Source organism: Eriocheir sinensis, chromosome 28 (assembly GCF_024679095.1).
Source record: "Eriocheir sinensis breed Jianghai 21 chromosome 28, ASM2467909v1, whole genome shotgun sequence".
Classification (NCBI taxonomy): domain Eukaryota; kingdom Metazoa; phylum Arthropoda; class Malacostraca; order Decapoda; family Varunidae; genus Eriocheir; species Eriocheir sinensis.
The window spans coordinates 8,273,238-8,294,734 of NC_066536.1; the positions used below are offsets into that span (position 1 = coordinate 8,273,238).

Below are 21,497 nucleotides of genomic sequence, written 5' to 3' on the forward strand. Positions count from 1 at the left end.
AAGGGTGAGGAAGTATGACACATACAGCTTGTATAAGAAAACAGCATTAGGATGAACCATTCATGTATACAATTTTTGTTCCATAAGCCTTATAAACATTGTGTAAAATATGTACAAAATTTTCATAACTGTTTCAGACATTTAGTTGCTTAACCTCATTTATGTTTCGTGTCTGCATAATCAATTGTGATTAAAATAAATAGTTTTTGGAGCCACTTTGGAAGCTTATATGTAAAGTTGGAGACACTAAAACTGTGTGGCCTCAATGATCATTGGTCCCCAATATTGTGGTGGGTAAGAACCCATTACTCTAGGGCACAGGGCAGGTGTGGCATTTGGGTTACCACATTTTACCTTTCCCAGGTATACCCAATATTGACCAACTCAAAAAGGAGGATGAACCCAGGACCACAGAGTCATACCTAGGCATGCTAAACACTATGCAACAGAGCTGTATAAGCATGTGGGAGCATGGGAGGTGCAAGTGATGCCCATGGCTTGAATAAGCTTCAAGTTTATTTGATCACCCAGCAATCCTTCCAAAGATGTTACTGCCCAAAATTCCTTCTTCCTGCCAGTGCCAGTAAAGATATACCAGTACCCAACACTTAGCTATCCTGCCTCTAGTAAGAACTAGTCATTTGCAATATTTTCGTTTACAGCTGCATAACAAAGCTAAAATGGATAAAGTATACAACACTAATATGCAATAACTTAGTATCACAGTTATTGATTCCAAGAAAATTAATAATGGTAATCAATAAGCATATCTCTTTCAATAGAATGTAAAAAGTTTTATTGTTTTCAATGTCTATTACAAATACTTTCTGTGATTGACAAGAGGGATAGAAAAGAATTTCTCTAAATACAAGGAAGTCACCAACTTAGGTGTGCATCAACTCATCCATCTACTTGTACTACAAAAAATATTTTCAGTTATTACACAATACTCTGGACAGTTGCTTAATATTTTGTGGCACTTTTAATTATAATGGCATGTTTTTGAGTGGTGTATGAACCGGGGATAAAAACTGAAAACAGACATTCAATTCTAAGAAACAAGTTACAGCAAATGTACAGTGAAAGATAAAAATACAACTCTGAAGCCTTAACTCAAGAGAAAAAAAATTGTACGAAAACTTTAAAAAAATTCTAATGAAACGAAAAATAAATATTTAAGTGCCTTTTCCATGTTTCAGCTGCCAGACATAAACCCCCCAAAACCCTTGAAGTGTTCACAGCACCATTCATCGTTTCCTCAGTGCTCTAGGTACAAGCTAGGCTAGGCCTATCTGAGTAATGCCCTGTGGTCATATCAAGGATTCCCTCTCCTTTTATTCAGTCTGGCAGCACGCACACCCATGCCGGAACAACTTCTTAAAGCTAAATAGTGTCATCTAGGCCGCGGCAGTTTCTGAGATGTCTGGTTCGCGAGGAGATGAGGGTTTTGGGTGGCCTTTGCTAAACCATGAGTTGAGGGAAGGCTTTCATTTTGTTAGTATGTGCATTCATCCAGATGTACCCTAGAAGAATGTTATTGGTGTGTATGTACAGTTGTGTGAGGTGTATGATGTTCCGGCTGATGTGTCTACATAATTTTAATATATTTATAAAATACATTACACATTTCATGTATAAGTTTTCACATGGCTTAATTCTGATGAATATGAACATGGCAATAACATGCCTTTGATAGGTATTCTCCCTGATCATATATGCTATATATATAAGTATATATAAATATATATATATACATATCTGGTAATAAATAACCAATTTTGGGAAGAATCCCCATTTTGTCACAGAAGAGATTTGGCTTAAAATTCGCCTACAACAATCAACCACTGAGGCCCCCATCTCCCCTGCATTCCGACTAATTACAAGGAAACATCTTTATTAACAAAATGTTAATCAGATCATCTGTACAGTTATAAATTATAATTATCATTCACTTGTACAACTGGCTATGCACATTTGAGTCCAAGCTCTCGGTCCCAGCAGCAAAACAATATGAGGTGTTTGTTTGCAAATGTGGTAGCAAGTTTGTGCTGTGGACACCCTGCAGCAATGCGGATGGTGAGTGGGCAGTCCTGTGTGGGGTTGGCTTCTCATCACTGGGATACTTCAATGGTGTAACTTGCATTACTTTTAATACTACATTGTACTGACAGGCATTCATGAGGCACATCAAATGATTAACTGCATCACTAGCGTAAGTATTACAGTCGCCATTATCAGTCTTCCAGCATAAATGGACTCTGCTTTGAGCAGAATTTTTTTATGTTATTTTCAGGTGTGAACACAACCTTGGAACAAGGTGAATTAACACTAGAATACAGTTACAAGTTACATGTTCCATTTTCACTTGCACTCCTTCCCACAACACTTTCTGCCTTTCTGCTGCAATGCACAGTCCACACCACCATCCTTGCTACAATCTTGTACTTCTAGGTGACACCAACAAAACTTTCCCCTCAAGATTTAACTCACAGCTCACAGTGATGGAGTTGAACTCTTCACTGACATTCACATCTCACCCCTCTCAGTGCGGGAATGTACTTGGCCCACTCAAGAGGCAAGACCAAAACCACTCGTTAGGACCCACCACTCTCCTCAAGTTCACACTTGTACTTATTGTAGGGTGCAAAGGGTGGTCGGGAGGGATCATTAATGCGCAATATTCTAGTACTGTTTGGCCGCAACCCATCCGTATGTCCCAAAAACCAGTCCGTGGCAGCTCTCTGGTCTGCCTCCGAGACATGTCTTGCACACCAGTCACTGTGCCAGGATATTAAGCCACTGCGCATCCTTTGACTCACTTGTTCATGACTCTGAAAAGAAAGATTTATAATGTAATCAACTTTTCTTTGTCATAGTGTAATATTTCAGACTTTCACCAAACAGGATTAATTTGCAGTGTATAGTAAGTACAATCTTAGAATATTTTATTATCAACTGACCTGCTTAGCTCTTTTGAGTGCTTGTTTCTTGTACATGTATGAATCACTATTGACTACGAAGACCATCTTGAATGAAGACAGGTTGAATTTGCACTGAGTGTTGTCAACAGCATCCATGTCAGGACAGACAGGTGGTTTGATATCTTCTGGGCAGCCTCCCCTGGTAAAAAAAAAAAAAAGTATTTAAAATTCACCCATTAACATGTGCCACATTGCACATTCACACACCTCACAAAGAAATCATGGCAGCCAATTTTACTAAGAGATTTTTCTCATGAATAATGATGACTGCCCAACTAACTCAAATCCTTCTTTCAATCTCTCCCTTTGTCTGCACTGATTTCCTCCCTGACCCAATACCTGAAACTCAAATTCCTTAACTCTGCAAGATTAAGACATATATTTATAGTTAAGATGAAATGTGGACCAGTCACAAAAGATTTATAATGCAAATTATGTTGTTATACACACTGTCTGATAAAATAGTACTTAAATAGAATTGTAATATGTTAAAAAAGCAGGAGCCAAGACCCTTTCTAGTGCACATCTAAGACATGCAAAACTACATAATACTAACTTTTCAACGTCTTGATTGGTTTGCCGAGATGCTGTTAATTTCCGCCAGGAACGTAGGTTTCTTGGTAAAAATACTGGCTTTCTGGACAGCTGGGCCTGCATAGCAGGAGAGATCTGTAAGAAGTTTCTAGTAATATACACTTAATAGACCAAAAGACACTCTAATCTAAAATATTCTATATCATTCTGTTCTTGCTCTTTACTTTTTAAAAACATAACTGAACAATGATTGTGAGCCATGCCTTTCCCAATACCAGCTATGAGGAACATGGCAATTCCTTTCTAAAATTTGGTTGTTCTCACACTTAATATGCTCCATCTCCACTTCATTCTACAATAACAAATGACATGCTGTATTTCCATCAGTTCTTGTGAATAAATAGTAAGTTTAGCAGCAAGAAATCACCACATACAGCAATAGTTCCTCACAAAACAAAACCGACAAAAGATAATGGTGGAATACACTATATTGCATTCAAGAGGATTTTGGAATCCTTTACTCAACATAAATCAACAAATTTAATTACCTGTGGTGTAACAGAGGAGACATATTTTTCAACATATTCACTCCATCTCTCCACTTCTGTTACAGCCGGTGGAATGGTGGAATGATTAGAGGATGGCATTGGACCACTGTGACTCACTCCAGTACTTGGACTCCCTCCACTCTCTTCTCCTTCTTCAATCTCAGTGTCTATTAACTCAATTGTCATCCTGCAATTCCGTTTGTACTGGAAAAAGAAATTTAGTATAAGGAACCAATAATACTTAAAATACCTAAGTAAACTTCTGATTGGAAGTCAGTAAAACTCTAACAAATGTGTAATATGAAGTTCCTTTCATATAACGAGAAAATTTAATCCAAATCTCCAGGAACAAAGAAACATACATAGCCACAAGAGTTAATAGAACTTTGCTTACTTCAAAATGGAATCTGCTATTGAATGTGTGAAAGTAGTTTATAATTTTATATATATGATATTCTTGGTAGAAAATATAAAGAAACAACTGGAATTTTTTTTTCCCCCCTTGGAAAGCAGTAAATAAGTAGTAGATACAAGGATAAGAATTATGAAGGTGAAAGGGAGTAATGGCATACATGTGAAAGAGAGGGATCCAATTAGGGGTAGATGGACAGTATGTTGAGCAGCTAATGAATGAAGGTACAAAGGGAAAGTGATCAAGGATGTGCAGCAGAAATTAATTACTTAAGGAGAGAATGTCCATTAATGAAGTTATGTGAGTATTTGAGGTGAGGTATAGACGTAGGAGCAATGTGTATTGCAGAGTGATTGAAAGAGTAAAACACAATTCACCAAAGTAATTTGGACAGATTATAAGAATGCTGAATGGTGATGTGAAGAAGGTGCATGTGAGTCAAGAGGGAAGGTAACGTGGGGTAGCAGAAACCACAAGTAAGACGAACTGATAAGATTGAAAAGTACATGGAGAGAGATGGGAGAGAGGGAATAAAGGTTGGAAAGGAGTCTATGAATAGAGATCCAGAAACTCCTGCAATGAAACCCTTTGACAGGGAGTTCCTGGAGGGAATATGATGTTACTGCTATAGGCGTTCTTTAACTTTAAAGGATCACCATCAATAATGCTACTCACTGTATAAACTTTGAAGCAGTTTTCATCTTGCAAGAGCCTTTCTGATCTCTTCTGATATGCCTGTTCAGCAGCCAACCTTCGGTGTGCAGAGGCCACAGGACCCCCAGCACCCCCTCGCTTGGCCTCAGCTAGGAACATGGATGTGCACTGGGCAGGAGGATCATCACATACCAAATGTTGGAGTTGTCTCACAGCTCCTGTTACAACCTGCAACAAAAATAAATGACACACACTGCAAATACTTTAACTTGATGGACTTGCTGAGTCACATCTGCCTGGATAGTTTCTGAATTGTTTCTATGTAAAATAAATGAGAGGTTTCCCATCCTTAACTACCCCTCTCCTAAAGAGTAGAACAAGGCTGACTGTACTACATAAATGGCAGCAATGTGTGTTGCAGATCTATATACTGTGTCTATTGATGCCAACAAACTTAATTCTGTAAAGTCCTGAAAACTAGAAACAAAATTTTTAACTTCAAACTTCCACTATCACTGCAATGAAAAATTTTTTTTTTTTTGGTAATGATTATATTCAGCCGTAGTATGCTCTACAGTATTTTATTGAGAAAACAGGATGAAAAAACATATGTAAAAATGAGACTGCTAAGACTAATGTTTTACAGAAAACTGGAAAGACAACATACAACAGCAGACTAAGCTATCAGGCATTCATCAAGTACCTTATCCATGGTGAATCCAGTGTAGGCGTGGATGCCAAACATCTCCCTCAACGTATCTTCATATGCTGTTGATTCCAAGTTGCCATCCAGCACGTTCTTTATCATATCAAGCATGGCAGGATAGTAGTCTTCAACAGCAATCTCATCTGAAACATTATTTCAATAGTACATCATATATAAGAGTGATAATAATAATAATAATAATAATAAAAATATTTGGCATTCATGTGTGACTCTTGGTTAACCAATGGCAGCAGCCACACATCATGTCTTCCTTGGTCTATTCAATAATATAAAACAAGGCCACAATAGCATTATTGCACTCTCTCTTACACACACACACACACACACACACACACAAACCATTAATTCATATTCCACATAACTGCATGTTCACTTCCCTGTCCATATTAATAACATTGCCTAGATATTTCAGAAACTTTTCACAAAAAGAATCTTTGCTTACTTTTCGGTTTGAGACGCAAGGCAACTGCTGTTGCTTCCTTCCTGTCTTTCTTATCCTTAGCTTCTTCAGCTGCAATTCTGACTGCATGTTCATACATTGTGGTGAGTCTACAGCACAGAATTTGATGTAATCGAAGGAAAAGATACCAATTGTTGTTGCACATAAACAGCCGGTATTCATCATCCTGTAAGATAAAACTATGACTAGAAATCCTCTAAAGCTGCCTTTTTAGGCCTACCAGCCTCTTGTAGACACATGCAGTTATAACAGTATAAAGATGATGAAATATGTAACAAATAACCAAAGCCAAAGCAATAAGAACTATAGTTTGACCCTTATTTTATTTTCACTTACTGGTTCCAAGCTTCCATTCCCAGTGGTACCAGGTTCTTCCTTTATTTCCAACTTTTCATCATCTATTTCAGTTTTGATGCTGATCTTTTCCTCCTCTGTTGCATCACCATTAATGGCAGTTTTACCCTTCATATCATCTTTGGCTTTACTATGATTATTGTTGTTATTATTTCCACTGTTTTTGAAGTCTCCATCTTTTTCTTGATCAATTCCTCTGTTTCTGGTTTTCCTCTTATTGGTGTTGTTGTTTGTGGGGGTGGGGGTGGTGGTGGTGGAGGTGGTGGTTGTGACACATTGCGTGGATGACACTTGTTTGCATTCACGGCCTCTGAGATCCCGACGATTGCCTCCTTCACTTTTACCCTCACTCTTAACTTCTTCCTCCTCTTCATCATCTTCTGCAATTACAAAACAAATTTTACATCAATTAACTTACTCCTCCTCCCTCTTCTGCCAATCTAAATATTTCAAAAACGAATTGTATAAATAGGAGATATTTAGAAGTAGAGCAAAAAACATTTCCCCAAAGAAAAATGATATGATATATGCTCACCATCTATATCCTTCTCGTCATCAGACATCTCCTGTCTGGTGTGGAAGAGGAGATCAGGAATGAAATGTCTGACTATTTGCTTGATTTTGCCTTTGTCATCTTTATGGTATGTAGTTTGTCTTTTGACGTGATGAATGACTAAGTTTGCTGCATCGTCTAGAATAAATTTGTCCGGATAATGGAGAACCATGTGAGGCCCAGTGATGATTTCCCCATTTTCTTCTGCTTGCTCATGACGCTGGAATGAAAAATTAGATATGATGAGAACAAGTGGTGGAATGATACATGTAACTTTTCTGGACAATTAGTAACACTTAAGCTTGCAAAATTTACTAAGAAATCACTGATTGTTATGTGTTAGTCATAAAATTTTGAGATACTCCACTGTACTAAACAAGCAATAACAGTTGCATTATTTTCCAGTGTTTCGTTCAATAAAATCTATGAATCAAATTTAATGTAGAAATAGTCTGAATATATAAATTATCAAAGTGTCTGCCAGGTGTATAAAACTATATTCCAGAAGTAATCAGCAGCATAATATGAATGGAAAAATGAAACCATTTAACATCAATAGCAATAAAGAACATAAGACTTTACTCAGGCATCTTACCTCATCAAATAATGTTTCTATGTCATTCAGCAAACTTTTTGATCGGATGGTTTTGACATCAGTCTGCTTAAAAGTAATACCCTGATGATCTAAGGACTTTAGGTAGTATTTTTCATTCTGTTCTCTCCATATTTTATTGAAACCTTTCTGAGCTTCTCTCCATTCTTCATCCTGTAAAAAGGGAAATATTTTATACTGTCCACTACACAATATTCTTAAAATACTAATAGAACAATTCATCCATTTTGTAGGTATTCCAAAGTATAGTTGTGTTTTGAATCAAATTCTCTGATTGTATTTTTCATATCAATATGTTATCACATGTTCATACCAATATCGCATATGTTAAATATACCCCACTAATTCCTTTTACATTTTCATGCAAACACTCATTGCCACCAGGTATTACCTTTGCTTTTAGCCTCCTCAACACCAAAGGCACTGCAACGACTGGGTTCTTCTTTAGTCCATCTATGATATCAGGAGCTTTGTCACCATATATTCTGCGAATAGCCCTTTGGTGTATCGTGGGGGAGTTGCCTCCTAGGCAGTCGTCTAATCTAAACCTTGCAGCTTCCTCTGGACTCATTCTCTGAAGCTTCTTGTGTACACCTTCCAGTACCCTCATAGTGGCTAGATTTGTCTCAAGGACGACATCAAGCTGAAATATTTAAAGTACTTAGTAGCAGAGGCAGAACATCCCCTTGAGAAAGGACACACACAGGTAACTATGTCATATGGGTATATGTTTGTTTAGCACCTCAATGATGCCACATGAAAGAATTCTAACAGGCTGGCTGACAAGTCTACAAAAACATGATGGTGAAAGAGGTGGGTGTGAATTGACTTTTCATTAGTATAAGGACACAAGAGAAACTGTTGGAAAGTTAGAAGCCGTTCTCTGAATTCATGCATTAGTAAAGATTTGAGTAATTTCCTTGGTTAGCAGGAGATGGACTTACATGAGATTTTCAAAGCTCTTACCTCAAACCTCTCATCTTCACATCGATAAATATACTCTTCATACTGTGTTTTCCGAGAAGTAACAAATGTGGAATCCTCTGACCAAGAAGGAAATGACACCCAAGTGTCATTGAGGACTTCCCGGCACAAACTTGTGCGACCAGAACATTTTGGTTGAGGATATGACTTGGGGAGAGCACAATAGGAGGCTCCTAGCCTCTTGCATGTTGTGTAATCTGTAAAAAAGTAAAAAATTATGTAACCTAAATCGATTAATTTGGGGGAAGGTATAAGAAAAAGTCTACTCAACGTAAAATATAAACATGTATGCTAAACAAAATTAAGCAAAAAGGTAAAGAGAGTTAAGGTAATGAGTCATGATATCACTTGAATACTGAAAACTCAACTTACCTATTTCCATGGCTAAATCACCACTTATTCTTTCCTGTTTGGCAACGGATGAGGGAATAATGTCTGAAGAACCCATCGATCCTTCTCTGTATCCCACAAACTCCTGGAAGGCAGATTGTTTCATTAATTCAAAATCATACCATACACATAAAGGAATAGCATAGGTAAAGAACTGTATGAATGAAAACCCACATCTCCAGTGAAAAGTGTGACCTCATGCACAAGTTTGTCAACATCTTAACTTGAGAATTCAAAGTCATATATATGAAAAATAAGCTAAGCCCCTAGCTAAACAATACTACCTACCATTCTAGCCACATCTCAAACAGTTCTCTCACAAGAACTTCCCCTAATGGGGTGGCCATGACAGAATAGTCATCTACAGTTTTATCATTCATGTTCTCTACAACCAAATTTGACTTTTAGCTCCTCCTACTGTTCTGTGCAAGGGCAGTGCTAAATATACATTTTTTTCTTTCACTACTGACTTGCATCCTTTGATAATAAAAAATATAATAATAAATAATAATACAGATAAAATTTAACAAATATTGCTGTTATCCACAGTCTATCAAGCTCCTCTCATTTTCCTCTGCCTACTTGTACCTGTGGATCAACTGTGTTGGAAAACTTGTTTGTCAAGAACAAACTAATCTCATCACAAACATATACAATGAACTTGCATTACTCATTTAGTACATCACCATCCCACTTCCTAATAACTCATAATTTACACAATTCCAACCAACTCTATCCCCATACAAATATTCCATCTTCCCCCAATCATATATAGGGGTATATGCATACACCCATATTCTTAGGGAGACTGATATTGCACACCTTTCCCTCTGAACAAAGATAGTATACAAAATCTGAAAGTAGATGCTGAAATTATATAAGGACTCGCTCCTAGTCTTAACAGCTTTATAGGGATCAATTAACATGAAAGGCGTACAAAATAACACTGACAGCGAGACCTAAACATTCAAGTATCGCTACGGTTTCAAATGTAAATTCTTTAAAGGGTATAAAGCTTTTACAAACCTTAAACCACTTGAGGAGATCTGGGAACTTGGCAAGGAATGGGTGGACTAGTTGCACTAGCTCTGAGCGAGTAATAATTTCTTCATTGTACAATGTAATACATCTCAAAAAGTTGTGGTATGTTTCTTCGTGTCGCAGAGCTTTCCGCACCTGGAGGAAAATGAAAATGTAGTAATAGTAACAGTTCTTTACTAAACACAAACTAACTATAGGTGTCTCTGTACTACAACTATGCAAGTAGTTGGTCATATACAATATCATTGTAAAATTGGAAATGGAAATCTTCAGATAGCTTTGTCAAAAGGGTTTCAAAAGAGATGATGAAAATAGCAGAAAAAAGTGCAGGTGATTAAATTTGGGTTTTCAGGAAAGGGAAGGGATGTGAGGATCAAATTTTGGCATTGAAAATAATTGAAAAGTACCTAGAGAATGGTAGGAAGCCGTTTGGTGCTTTCATGAACATGAAAAAGGCCTATGACAGGGTTGACAGAAAGGGTTTATATAATGCCCTGGAATATATGGTGTGGGACGGCAAATACTTGATGAGATCTACTCTTTTTACATGGGTGAAAGTGTATCTATGTGCATGAACAAGGAGCTGAGTGAGAGTTTGAGAGTTTTGGTGTAGGTGTGAGACAGGGATGTGTCAACTCACCAAGGCTGTGTAATATTTATATGGATGGTTGTATAAGAGATATGTAAGCCAGAGAAGAGGAGTTAGGTCCAAGGCTTTCAGCCTACAGGTACAGGTCTTTGGTAGCAAGATGATACAATGTTGTTGACAGAATACGAGAGGATGTGCAGAGGATTTTAGTTGAATTGGACAAGGTATGTAAGAGAAAATTAAAAGTAAATGTTGACAAGATTAAAGGTTTAAGAAGGTAAGAAAGCAGACTACTGAGTTTGCTAAGCCATACAAAGTTAGAGCAGAGAGCTAGACAGTGTAAGATCTGGTTGAGAGAAGAGAAAATGAAAGTAACAGTTCAATAATTAAGAGACAGTTTCACATAAGCATGGAGGAAACAGTGGAAATGAGCTATATTTAATGTGCGTGTGGTGTGTTGGGAAAAGATGGAGAGAAAAGTAATTGAAGCAAGTACAAGAAGTTTGGTATGAGTGTTACAAGGAAGGGAGTGGATTTTGAAGAAGTTGAATGGATTTAGAAGTGTGCTCTGAGGTGGCTTGGACATGTGATGTGAATGATTGAGGAAGTACCAGAGTGAGACCACCAGTGTGGATTAGCAGTGGAATGAAGAGTTTGTAAGCAAGGGATTGTGTTGAAGGGGAGTTTTGGAGCTGGGAAAGTTACTGTGGCCCACACTGATGGAAGTTTCCATAAGAGGACAGGGAGGGCATCAGAGATACAGATAGATGGTACTGCCAAAAACATAACTGAACATCAGTAGGTAAGATTCTCAGTAATAAAACATATTTAAAAGGTAGGCTATTAAAAACCTCAGTCAACTGTATGAGTACACTATTATTTCATACAATCAGTATATAGTGATTTAAAGCATCAATAACAACATTGAAAAATCTTTACCTTGTCAAAGAAAGCATACTCTGCCAAGGTAGCATACTTCCCAGCTTCTGCAGCACTCATGTCCTTCAGGTATCCAAGCTTTGGCTTCTTTACAGGAGGCTGAGCATGTGAGTGAGTGTGGGTCTGCGTGGGCCCTGAGTGTGGCCGCTTTAGCTGAAGCCCAAACATGCTTGAGGTTTTGTTGGGGGCATTGCCAGGCCCACTGACCAGATTGTTTCCTGGCCCCAGCCCACATGTGGCTTTTATGTTTGACTTCTTCACAGACGTGTGATCATTACTGACAGTCTTGTTGCTCTAAATAAATCAAAGATTGATTATACAAATGTTAGAGAAACAACCAAATCAAGTATTATACTGTACTTTTTTATGCAATGAAAATTATATCATTATAAAGTACAATGAGAAAGATCAAGCATTATTAAAAGAATTAATAAATAAATACTTCCAAAGTAGGGTTGGTGATACAGGGAATGCAGAGGCTTTACAAACAGAAACAAGGAAAATATTTAGCATTAGTTTAGAAATAACAGACAAGGACTGATGATTGACTCTTACCCCATGGTGAGTGCGATATTGATCCATAATATCAGAAACAGCTGCCTGGGTTGCAGAGTTGTTGGTAGCATCTGGCAAAAACTGACTAAACTCTTGTAACAGGTCCTCTTGATTTTCAAACAATTTTGCAACCTAAGAGAGAAAAGATATTTTTGGTTTAAAATGTTGATTGTTTCAAACCTTCAAGGGGGAGCATGGGGGTGATAGTTGGGCCAACACCCTCCATTTGACATTCTAAGGAAAGACAATGATTTACTAATTAGAAATAGACACTGGGCCCCCTTCACATATAACTTGGTCCCTCATTTGCAGACTCCTAGCTATGCCATGGACAAAAGGATAAGTGAACATGTAGTGTGACCCATCCTACATTTACATGAAAATAAATTTAAAATAAATTAAGAGCAATTAGCTATGTTGAAGTGCTTCATGATATGGAAACTTTTGACAATACTGGAGGCACAAACTTTCTCATGTACTTAAAACCTGGAGCATCATCAGATACTACTTGTCAATTTACCTTCTCGTAGACTTCTGTTTCTGTGAGAGCCCGAGTGGGAATGGATCCTCCATCCTTGATATGCCGTTGTTCCTTCTGGTAAGTGTGTAGGATCTCTAGGAACTGTTTGTAAATATCTGGCTGACCTTGAAATCGTAACTGGAAAGACGGGAGAACATTTCATGCATTTGATGACCCTCATGCAATACTACAAAATTAAGGTATGGGAATACTATTCTACATGTTATTATTGCAAGCATTTATCAGTTTAAAAAATGTACACACTGTGATATGAAAACCAAACCAAACATACCTTTATCTTATTAACATAATTAATTGCATGGTTGAATTCCACAGGTTGTGCTGGAGCCTGATGATGGTGATGGTGATGATGAGGGGGAGGTGGTGGTGGCTGAGGTTCTCGGTTTGGGTGCTGTGGGGCTGTGTTAGTGGAGTGTGGCGTCCCTGTTGTGGTGTTATTAGTGGCATTTGAGCTACAACTGGTATTTGCTGCAGAGGGAGTGCTGTTCCCACCACTAACATTGGCTACCTGACTAACACTGGCAGCACCTCCTCCAGCTCCAGCACCAACACCACTACCACCCCCACCAGGACCTCCTCCAGCCCCTCCACCCCCACCCCCACCCCCACCTCCCCCAGTAACAACACCACTGCTCCCTCCACTTCCTGGCCCAGTGGTTCCTCCAGTTACATTATGAACAGTATGAGTTCCAACAAGCCCTGGCCCAGGATGCTGAGTTACGGCAGCTGATAATGATCTGAAAAAGAAAAAGCTTGTTCCATATAATGTCGTAAAACATTAACTACTTATCCTGTTCAAAGTAATTTTTAAATTAGCTTATAAAGTTCTCATATTAAGTCTAATATGTGCCTACAAATTTCTGGATACTAATGATGTGCTGGGAAATCTGCATGTATCTTGTAAAACTAAAAACTCATTTTTGCTGTAGAAATCATTTTAATACGTGAATTTTAAAATTTTTATCGACCAAAAAGACAATTTAGTTTAACCTACTCAAAACGTGATAACGCATTCAAAACCTGTTTACATGAATAAGTATTTCAAACATTTTTTTCATTAATTTCTTAATTATAATGTAGAACAACTTTTTTTTTTACTTTGTTATATAAATTTGCAGTCCTGAATACAGATAAACACATAATAACTATTATGAATGTAGGTACTTATAGTGAATTTGAAACCAATTTCTAACTACCAACATGATAGAATGATTCTCTTCTTATCTATACACATGGAATCCAAGCTCTTTAATATCTATGTAAAACTCAAATAAGTAACTGTCAAATTACCTTCTTTTATGGTATATAAGCACTCCCACAACTCCTACAACCCTACCACAACTATACATATTTGTTAGCAAGCCTTAATTTAATGCATGTATATACCCTATATATCGAGCAAGTCTCATTCATAGCATGTACTCATCGTCAACTGTTTCACAGACTTGCAATAATTTGCTATAACTGCCTTTATCACAAAAAGTATTCCCAATTTGAATTACTACCTGACTAAGTGTGTAAGGTGTCACTGTGAGGTCATGATGAGAATGAACAGCAAGCCGTGGCTATGTGGCCTTAAGTTTATGTATTGTGGAATGTAAATTACAAGAGGGGATGAAGTTCAAATGGACAAAGGAGCAACTTCATTATAACCACAGATCTGTAGCCTAAAACTGATATGAAAATCAATATAGTAAATTGTATTAATTGGATGCATACATTTTCTGTGACAGGCCTTGATCACATTAATGTGATTCGAAAAATCTGTCATACTGATGCATAGGGGATACTGAGTGAGGAGAGTGAAAAATTTCAACAAGAGTTTAGTGATGCAAACCAATTATATGAGGAAGGCTAAACAGAGTACCATGAAGCTATTGTTAGCATAACAACTTCTGTATATACTGCTTCAATAATAAATATGTTGAACTGAGTTAAAGGATGTGTACCAGATAGAGACATCAATTTAGATAAAGAGGCATGACGAGCTATTATCAAGTGAACAAGGCTGACACATAAAAATATGAAGTCTTTCATAATGAAACAAGCAAAGCAACATTGTTTGTACTTTTTTTTCTATCCTTTAGCACTGTGCGGTACTTAATGGCATTCTGCATAAAACTAGGAACTGTGAATGACATCCAGCTCAGGATATTTCATTTTATGTGGGAATTTCCACCACCCAACCCTCAAGCAATATAATAATGGAGTCCTTATAGTCTGCAAGAGCAAAATACAGGAAAATATGTATGCTCAGCTTCCCCCTTGACAGAAGCTTAACTAAAACCTTTGATAAAGACTATGTTTATGAATCTAGGAAGCAAAAACGAGGCATGGAAGTGTGTGTAGATTAGTACAGAAGACAAGTAATAAAGCATGTGGTGAATGATAAATGAAAATGCTGCTAGAAATACTACATAAAGGCTGCAAGGTAAGTCGAATGACTCATGAATATAAAGATTGTTTAAAATACTTGATATGCATTATTTCAGGCAAGAGGTCCCAAACTCTGGTGTAATTGTAAGAATGTTCTGAAAAGACTACCTGATAACTGTCAAAGGAAATAAGCAAAGGAACATTTTATTGTAGGAAAGTTGCCTACAATACAACACTGCAGAGGATGCATGAATTTCATACTCAAACTCTACAACTACACAAATCTAGCATGTGATTGAGCTAAAATAGGTTGTAGCTCACCATAGACATTATAGGTAGGCCAGTCACATGTAAGTAACATACATTCTTTAAATCATTAATATTTAAAACATCGACTAATTACATGATGATAAACATTATCACTTCCAAAATACATATTGTACTGATTTATTATGGGTCAAAAATCCTTTATCTTTATCATCATAAATGTGTGTGTGTGTGTGTGAGAGAGAGAGAGAGAGAGAGAGAGAGAGAGAGAGAGAGGAAGGGGGAGGTGGGGGGGTGGGGAAGGAGAGGAAATAAATGAACATCTCAACTTTTTATGTAAATGTAGTCTGACTGAATTCAACCCCAAAATATTGACCTAACTCCCCAAAAAGGATTTTAGTGTTTAATGATATAGGTAATGTATCCGGATCAGGTTGTAACTGTTTTCAATGGGTTTTTAGAAGTATTTAATATTTCTCAATAACACCTAAAGATCCTGATAGGTAATGAAAGATAACAAAGCCAAGAATTGGCAAGTTATAACATGTGATTGTTTGAGAGCAACATTAAAGTCAGGCAAAGACAGCACCAATATTAAAGTCAGGCAAAGACCGCACCAATATTAAAGTCAGGCAAAAACAGCACCAACATTAAAGTTAGGCAAAGACAGCACCAATATGAATGGAGCAAATAGGGATGGAAGCCACAATCTAATAGGTGCAGCAGGATTGTAGACTGGATGCCAGCATAAGATGTGACACTGATATGTGAAAACAATTACTTCTGATAAATAATCTGACCTTGTCTATGCAGTCAGCTCACAGGTAAGTGGATAAAGGAATTTTGACCCTCAGGCTGGGAATCCATACTCACCTTTGAGGTGGTGGATGATGTGGAGGCTTGACAGTGACAGCAGGCGGTGGAGGTGGTGGTGGATGGTGAGTGGAGGTGATGTGGTGATGAACACCTTGTGGAGTGTGAACCACAGTTGTTTGTTGTCCAGGGACACTTACACTGACCTATAAAGATAAATAACACAACTGTAGCCACTATAAAAAAAGATGATGGATTTTTACAGTGTTCTGCTGAGTTGTGCTGAGAATTTTCACAAAGCAATATTAATATACTATGACAAAACAAAAGTTGATTCTATCTTCATGACTGTATAAACAGTAGGAACAGGGTTCATACGCTTTTGTCGTTTTGTCTCCTCAAAATTAAAGGGCTTCTAAAAACATTAGAATTTTAAAATAAAATGAAAATAAAGTAGCACAGCAATTTTTTATATTCAGTATACAATAGCAACTTGCACACTCTTTAACAAGATATGTGTACTGGTTGAACTAGAATTGTACGAACCCTGCCAAAGAACTCTCAATAGAACACTGCTTCTTAAGTTTGGTTTTCTGATAAGTTGATGGGTGATACTTTCAGGTACATATAGATTAAATCTTATGAACAAAACTGCAGCTTAGCAGTTTATCATACTAATGTTAACTCCATTGTTGCTGATCTATAAAGCATTAACACCCTAAATCACTAAGTGTATGCTGCATATATTCAACTGAAAATTAGTAATATACACCAACTGTTCTTTTGTTATATTCACACCCCATTACCTAAGAAATCATTTCTAACATGCACCTACTTGTTACTGATTTAGGGGTGGAGTCTAGAGATATCAACAGGGCCATAATAAACAATTTAACTATGGGGTTTCTCTTTCCTATGAATCTTGCAACAATAAAACTAAAAAAAATCAATAAAATAGGTGCATACATATAGTTCTGTCACCACATTAAGGCTGCAAACTGACCCAACAAATTACGGAAACCCTTCCAACGCAAATGTTAAATTTTCTGGCATCAATCTCTATGAAGGTAACAGTCTCCAAGTGGGCTTGGCAGGAATGATGTGGGGCAATGCAACATCAAATCTAAAATAACAATGCCCAACCACTTGCAGTTTGAATTTAATAGAAAGATTACATAGGATCTTCAAAATTAAGTTGTTAAATGTGAAACTGGTATAAAATTTTAGAAGTTAGAAATGGAGAAATTTCTTGAATGCCACCACAAAATGTGGTCTTGCTCTCCACTTGACTTTAGTATATGTTAAGAACTTCAATGACTAAAAAATAGACATTTCCCTTTAATGTGTACAGGTAAAATTCCCTTAGCACAAACCATGTTCTTTAAACACACAAAACTAACTTACAAGCATTTCATCAATTGAATAAAATGTCCATAAAATAAGATTCAAGGTAATAAAGGTGTTGACACTCAATTATGGATGTGACATATGAATTTCGATCATATGTTATGATTTTTCCTACTGTGTCTAATCTTGAATTTTAATCATGTATAAAATCAACCACATATATATATATATATATATATATATATATATATATATATATATATATATATATATATATATATATATATATATATATATATATATATATATATATATATATATATATATATATATATATATATATATATATATATATATATATGAACTTCCCTACAATGCAGCTTAACTGCAGGCAAAACACAGTACTAAATGGTGATGTCTTTTAGTTTTCTCACTGCATGTTACTGCAATTTTCATGATGTGGGTTACTGTTAATACGAACATGTTGCACTACACTACACTGATATTATGGCTATGTTATTTACAACCAATGAAGATGCAAATGTTATTTTCAAACAGTCTCATTACACTAAATGTTCTCACATATCATGCCTGTTCTTATAATTTTCCGAAGGAAAATAAGAATTAATAGCCCCAGCAAGTCTTGGCTGTGGGGGTCTGCTAATCAGGTATTAGTCCAGTATTACCAATATGATACCAATTCATGACTGACCTTTGCCTTTACCCACTCCCAAAATGAAACTCCTTTTTTGTTCTTCAGTGTTGGCAGTGAATGTGCATTGCATTATAAAAATAATAATTACTTTTGATTAGATTTCAATACCATATGCCTACTGCACATCCTTGGATATACAAGGGATACATATCATACTTTCACTCTAGGGAATGTTTTTGAGCTTCTGCCTTCCTTGAGAACATCCAAGTTATGAGATATTTATCCAAAATATGCAGCTCTGGGATGGGGAGTAGACTATTTTGCAGATCTAACACAAACCTGTTATCAATATATTCATAGAATCTATCAATATTCCCTTATATTTCAGCAAGGAAATATGTCACTTCTTGTCCCATTCTATGTCCCCTATGAGGCCCTAAATGATGATGATGATGATGAAAAAAAAAAAAAAAAAAAAAAAAAACTTCTTTCTTCAGACCTGAGCTAAAGTCAATTCAACTTTACTGTAAATTAGTCAAATAGCCATCAAAACAAATATAAAAAATATGTAATAAAAAAAAAAACGTTACTCAAAAAAAAAAAAAAAAAAAAGCCTAGCTGTATTATATATATATATATATATATATATATATATATATATATATATATATATATATATATATATATATATATATATATATATATATATATATATATATATATATATATATATATATATATATATATATATATATATATATATATATATATATATATATATATATATATTTGATTAATAAGGTAATTATCAGATTCACTTTCTAATACCATTTTGATGAGTAACATGAGTTACAGAAAAATAAATAAATAAATAAAAATAGAGGTTAGTAAGCAGATGAATATACTGAACATATTTTTTGTGTCCATACTCTAACACTGAAGACATGCTTCTTTTATTATGCCAATATTATGGCATGCAAAAAAATTGCCGTATTTCCTTTTTAACTTGCAGCACTAAAGAATGTGCAGTATTTTAATGCACAAATCATGTCTCTTAGATCCATACTTAAGACTTTCTGTAACTTGAGTTAAATTTGTGAAAGTTTATCCAATAATATAAATGATAAAAACAAAATCTTTATAGAAATCAAATATCAAGAAGCTTCATTTAACACTGAAATCAATGAATTGATCTTTACATCAATTAAAGAAAATAAAAAACTGCACATGACTATGGAGACAAGGAGACAAAACATCTGCGTGCAAACCTTCACCTGCTCATTCCCTTGCACCTCAATTTTGTAGCCGGGTGGGAGGAAGGTGTTGAAGCCAACAATAAGTTCTGGATGACCCCGGAACAGCTGAGACACGCGTGCTATGACTCCTGGGGTGTCGATAGACTGTGACTTAAACTCCTTCATAATATCCAAGAAATCATTGTAGACTTGGGGCTGCTTCCCAAACCTCAGCTTAACCTGCAATTATTAAGACATTAAAATTGATAAACCAAAATGATAAAGCATCACAGAGAAAAGAGAAGTGGTATATCTATATCAAGGTTAATGCATATCTGTAATTCCTCATGAATGTCAAACACATGTAGCAAAGAGGATCCTATACCATATGAATGCTGAATGGAAGAAAATGAGTACCTTCCTCCACACTTGAATGGCTTCTTTTCATTTGAAAATATTTTCTTTCTTCTCTCTCTCTCTCTTTTTTTTTTTTTTGTGTGTGTGTGGGGGTGGGTGGGGAAGAGAGAGAGAGAGAGAGAGAGAGAGAGAGAGAGAGAGAGAGAGAGAGAGAGAGAGAGAGAGAGAGAGAGAGAGAGAGAGAGAGAGAGAGAGAGAGAAAGAGAGAGAGAGGCCTAATGTAGTCACAGATTCACAAAACATATCACATTCATGTACAAGTTATGATTTAGATGTACCCCATGCAATCACACAGTTTCTGACTGATCGGTTGCCATTCAAAGAGAATGGAGGCATACAAATCAAAGGAGATTACATGTCTGAATGTGATACACCTGAATCTATATATATTGAATCTTTTAAAATCTAAATTTAGAGAACAAATTATATATATATATATATATATATATATATATATATATATATATATATATATATATATATATATATATATATATATATATATATATATTTATAAAACAGTACCTGATCTAAGTAGGAGAGAGCATCTTCTACTTTCAATCTTTGGAATTGGCCTGTCCCCTGAGTGGCAGCCCCTGCTGCTGCAACAGCTGCAGCAGCAGCCCCCACAGCAGCAGCTGCTGTCTGATGCACAACATTTGCATTGGCTACCCCTCCAACCTGAAAAAAAAAGATAAGAAAACTAAAAAATTACAGTTCCTTAAAGTTTATGACTGAAACATTGATGTCTACAAACTCAATTCAAAATAGCACTAAATCCCAATCCAAAAAGAGAAACATACCAGAAATTGTAAAATGAGAACCTTATCTGCTAAACTAAAATTCAACACTAGATAGATCTACCAACAGTTGCCCATGATATTACATGCACTTAGTTTACATAAAATACCGAAGAAAGATGCTAAGACAAAAGTATCCCTGACACATGAAATAAGGTAATGAAATATGAATGAATGAAGCAAGTAAATAGGGCATATATAAATTCTTGCATACTCTGGCAAGGAGTACCAATGCCAAGTACATTCTTCAATCTTTTCTGTTCTAATATAATGATAGGGATCCCCAACCATATCATTCTAAGAATAATAAAGATTAAGGAAGAAAAAAATCACCAGATTGAATATCAACTTTGTAAAAAAAAAAAAAAAAAAAAAAAAAAACAAACATGCAAGATTCCCAGCTAAAGAATGATTCCGATGAGAGAACAGACATAACCAGAATAATGGAGGAGTCTACTATTTAGATCAGTTGTAAAGGAAAGACTTGTAAGTTTCACATGTTTTACCATATGCCTCCATGTGGAGTATACCAGATAGACGTAAGGACATGAATACCCTTTTCAACTAAGGCTCTATTTCTCTAGTTTTTTTTTAACAATTAAAAAGCATCAACATACCATATGCTGTATAAAAGGTATCTTCATATCAATATGGACATTCATCAAAAGAACCCACCTTCACATAAAAAAAAAAATAATAATAATAAATAAAA

General features: G+C 36.0%; 1 protein-coding gene across 10 annotated transcripts in view; it reads right to left on the reverse strand.

Moving 5' to 3' along the window:
- Nucleotides 1-779: 779 nt before the first annotated feature.
- Nucleotides 780-21,497, reverse strand: part of LOC127004480 (paired amphipathic helix protein Sin3a-like) — a 57,147-nt gene continuing 36,429 nt past the window's right edge. For 7 of the 10 annotated variants that reach the window (XM_050872236.1, XM_050872240.1, XM_050872237.1 and 4 more), the window contains 21 exons: nucleotides 20,511-20,666; nucleotides 19,602-19,808; nucleotides 16,392-16,537; nucleotides 13,147-13,612; nucleotides 12,855-12,992; nucleotides 12,335-12,466; nucleotides 11,780-12,073; nucleotides 10,237-10,386; nucleotides 9,193-9,295; nucleotides 8,803-9,017; nucleotides 8,228-8,479; nucleotides 7,819-7,989; nucleotides 7,206-7,443; nucleotides 6,653-7,050; nucleotides 6,299-6,482; nucleotides 5,833-5,978; nucleotides 5,151-5,357; nucleotides 4,064-4,267; nucleotides 3,538-3,650; nucleotides 2,961-3,120; nucleotides 780-2,831 (listed from right to left, as the gene is read on the reverse strand). In XM_050872236.1, coding sequence (XP_050728193.1) covers nucleotides 2,595-2,831; nucleotides 2,961-3,120; nucleotides 3,538-3,650; nucleotides 4,064-4,267; nucleotides 5,151-5,357; nucleotides 5,833-5,978; nucleotides 6,299-6,482; nucleotides 6,653-7,050; nucleotides 7,206-7,443; nucleotides 7,819-7,989; nucleotides 8,228-8,479; nucleotides 8,803-9,017; nucleotides 9,193-9,295; nucleotides 10,237-10,386; nucleotides 11,780-12,073; nucleotides 12,335-12,466; nucleotides 12,855-12,992; nucleotides 13,147-13,612; nucleotides 16,392-16,537; nucleotides 19,602-19,808; nucleotides 20,511-20,666 — 4,317 coding nt within the window. In that variant the 3' untranslated portion in view covers nucleotides 780-2,594. The remainder of the gene's footprint in view (nucleotides 2,832-2,960; nucleotides 3,121-3,537; nucleotides 3,651-4,063; nucleotides 4,268-5,150; nucleotides 5,358-5,832; nucleotides 5,979-6,298; nucleotides 6,483-6,652; nucleotides 7,051-7,205; nucleotides 7,444-7,818; nucleotides 7,990-8,227; nucleotides 8,480-8,802; nucleotides 9,018-9,192; nucleotides 9,296-10,236; nucleotides 10,387-11,779; nucleotides 12,074-12,334; nucleotides 12,467-12,854; nucleotides 12,993-13,146; nucleotides 13,613-16,391; nucleotides 16,538-19,601; nucleotides 19,809-20,510; nucleotides 20,667-21,497) is intronic. The other 3 variants (XM_050872244.1, XM_050872241.1, XM_050872243.1) reach the window with 3 other exon arrangements.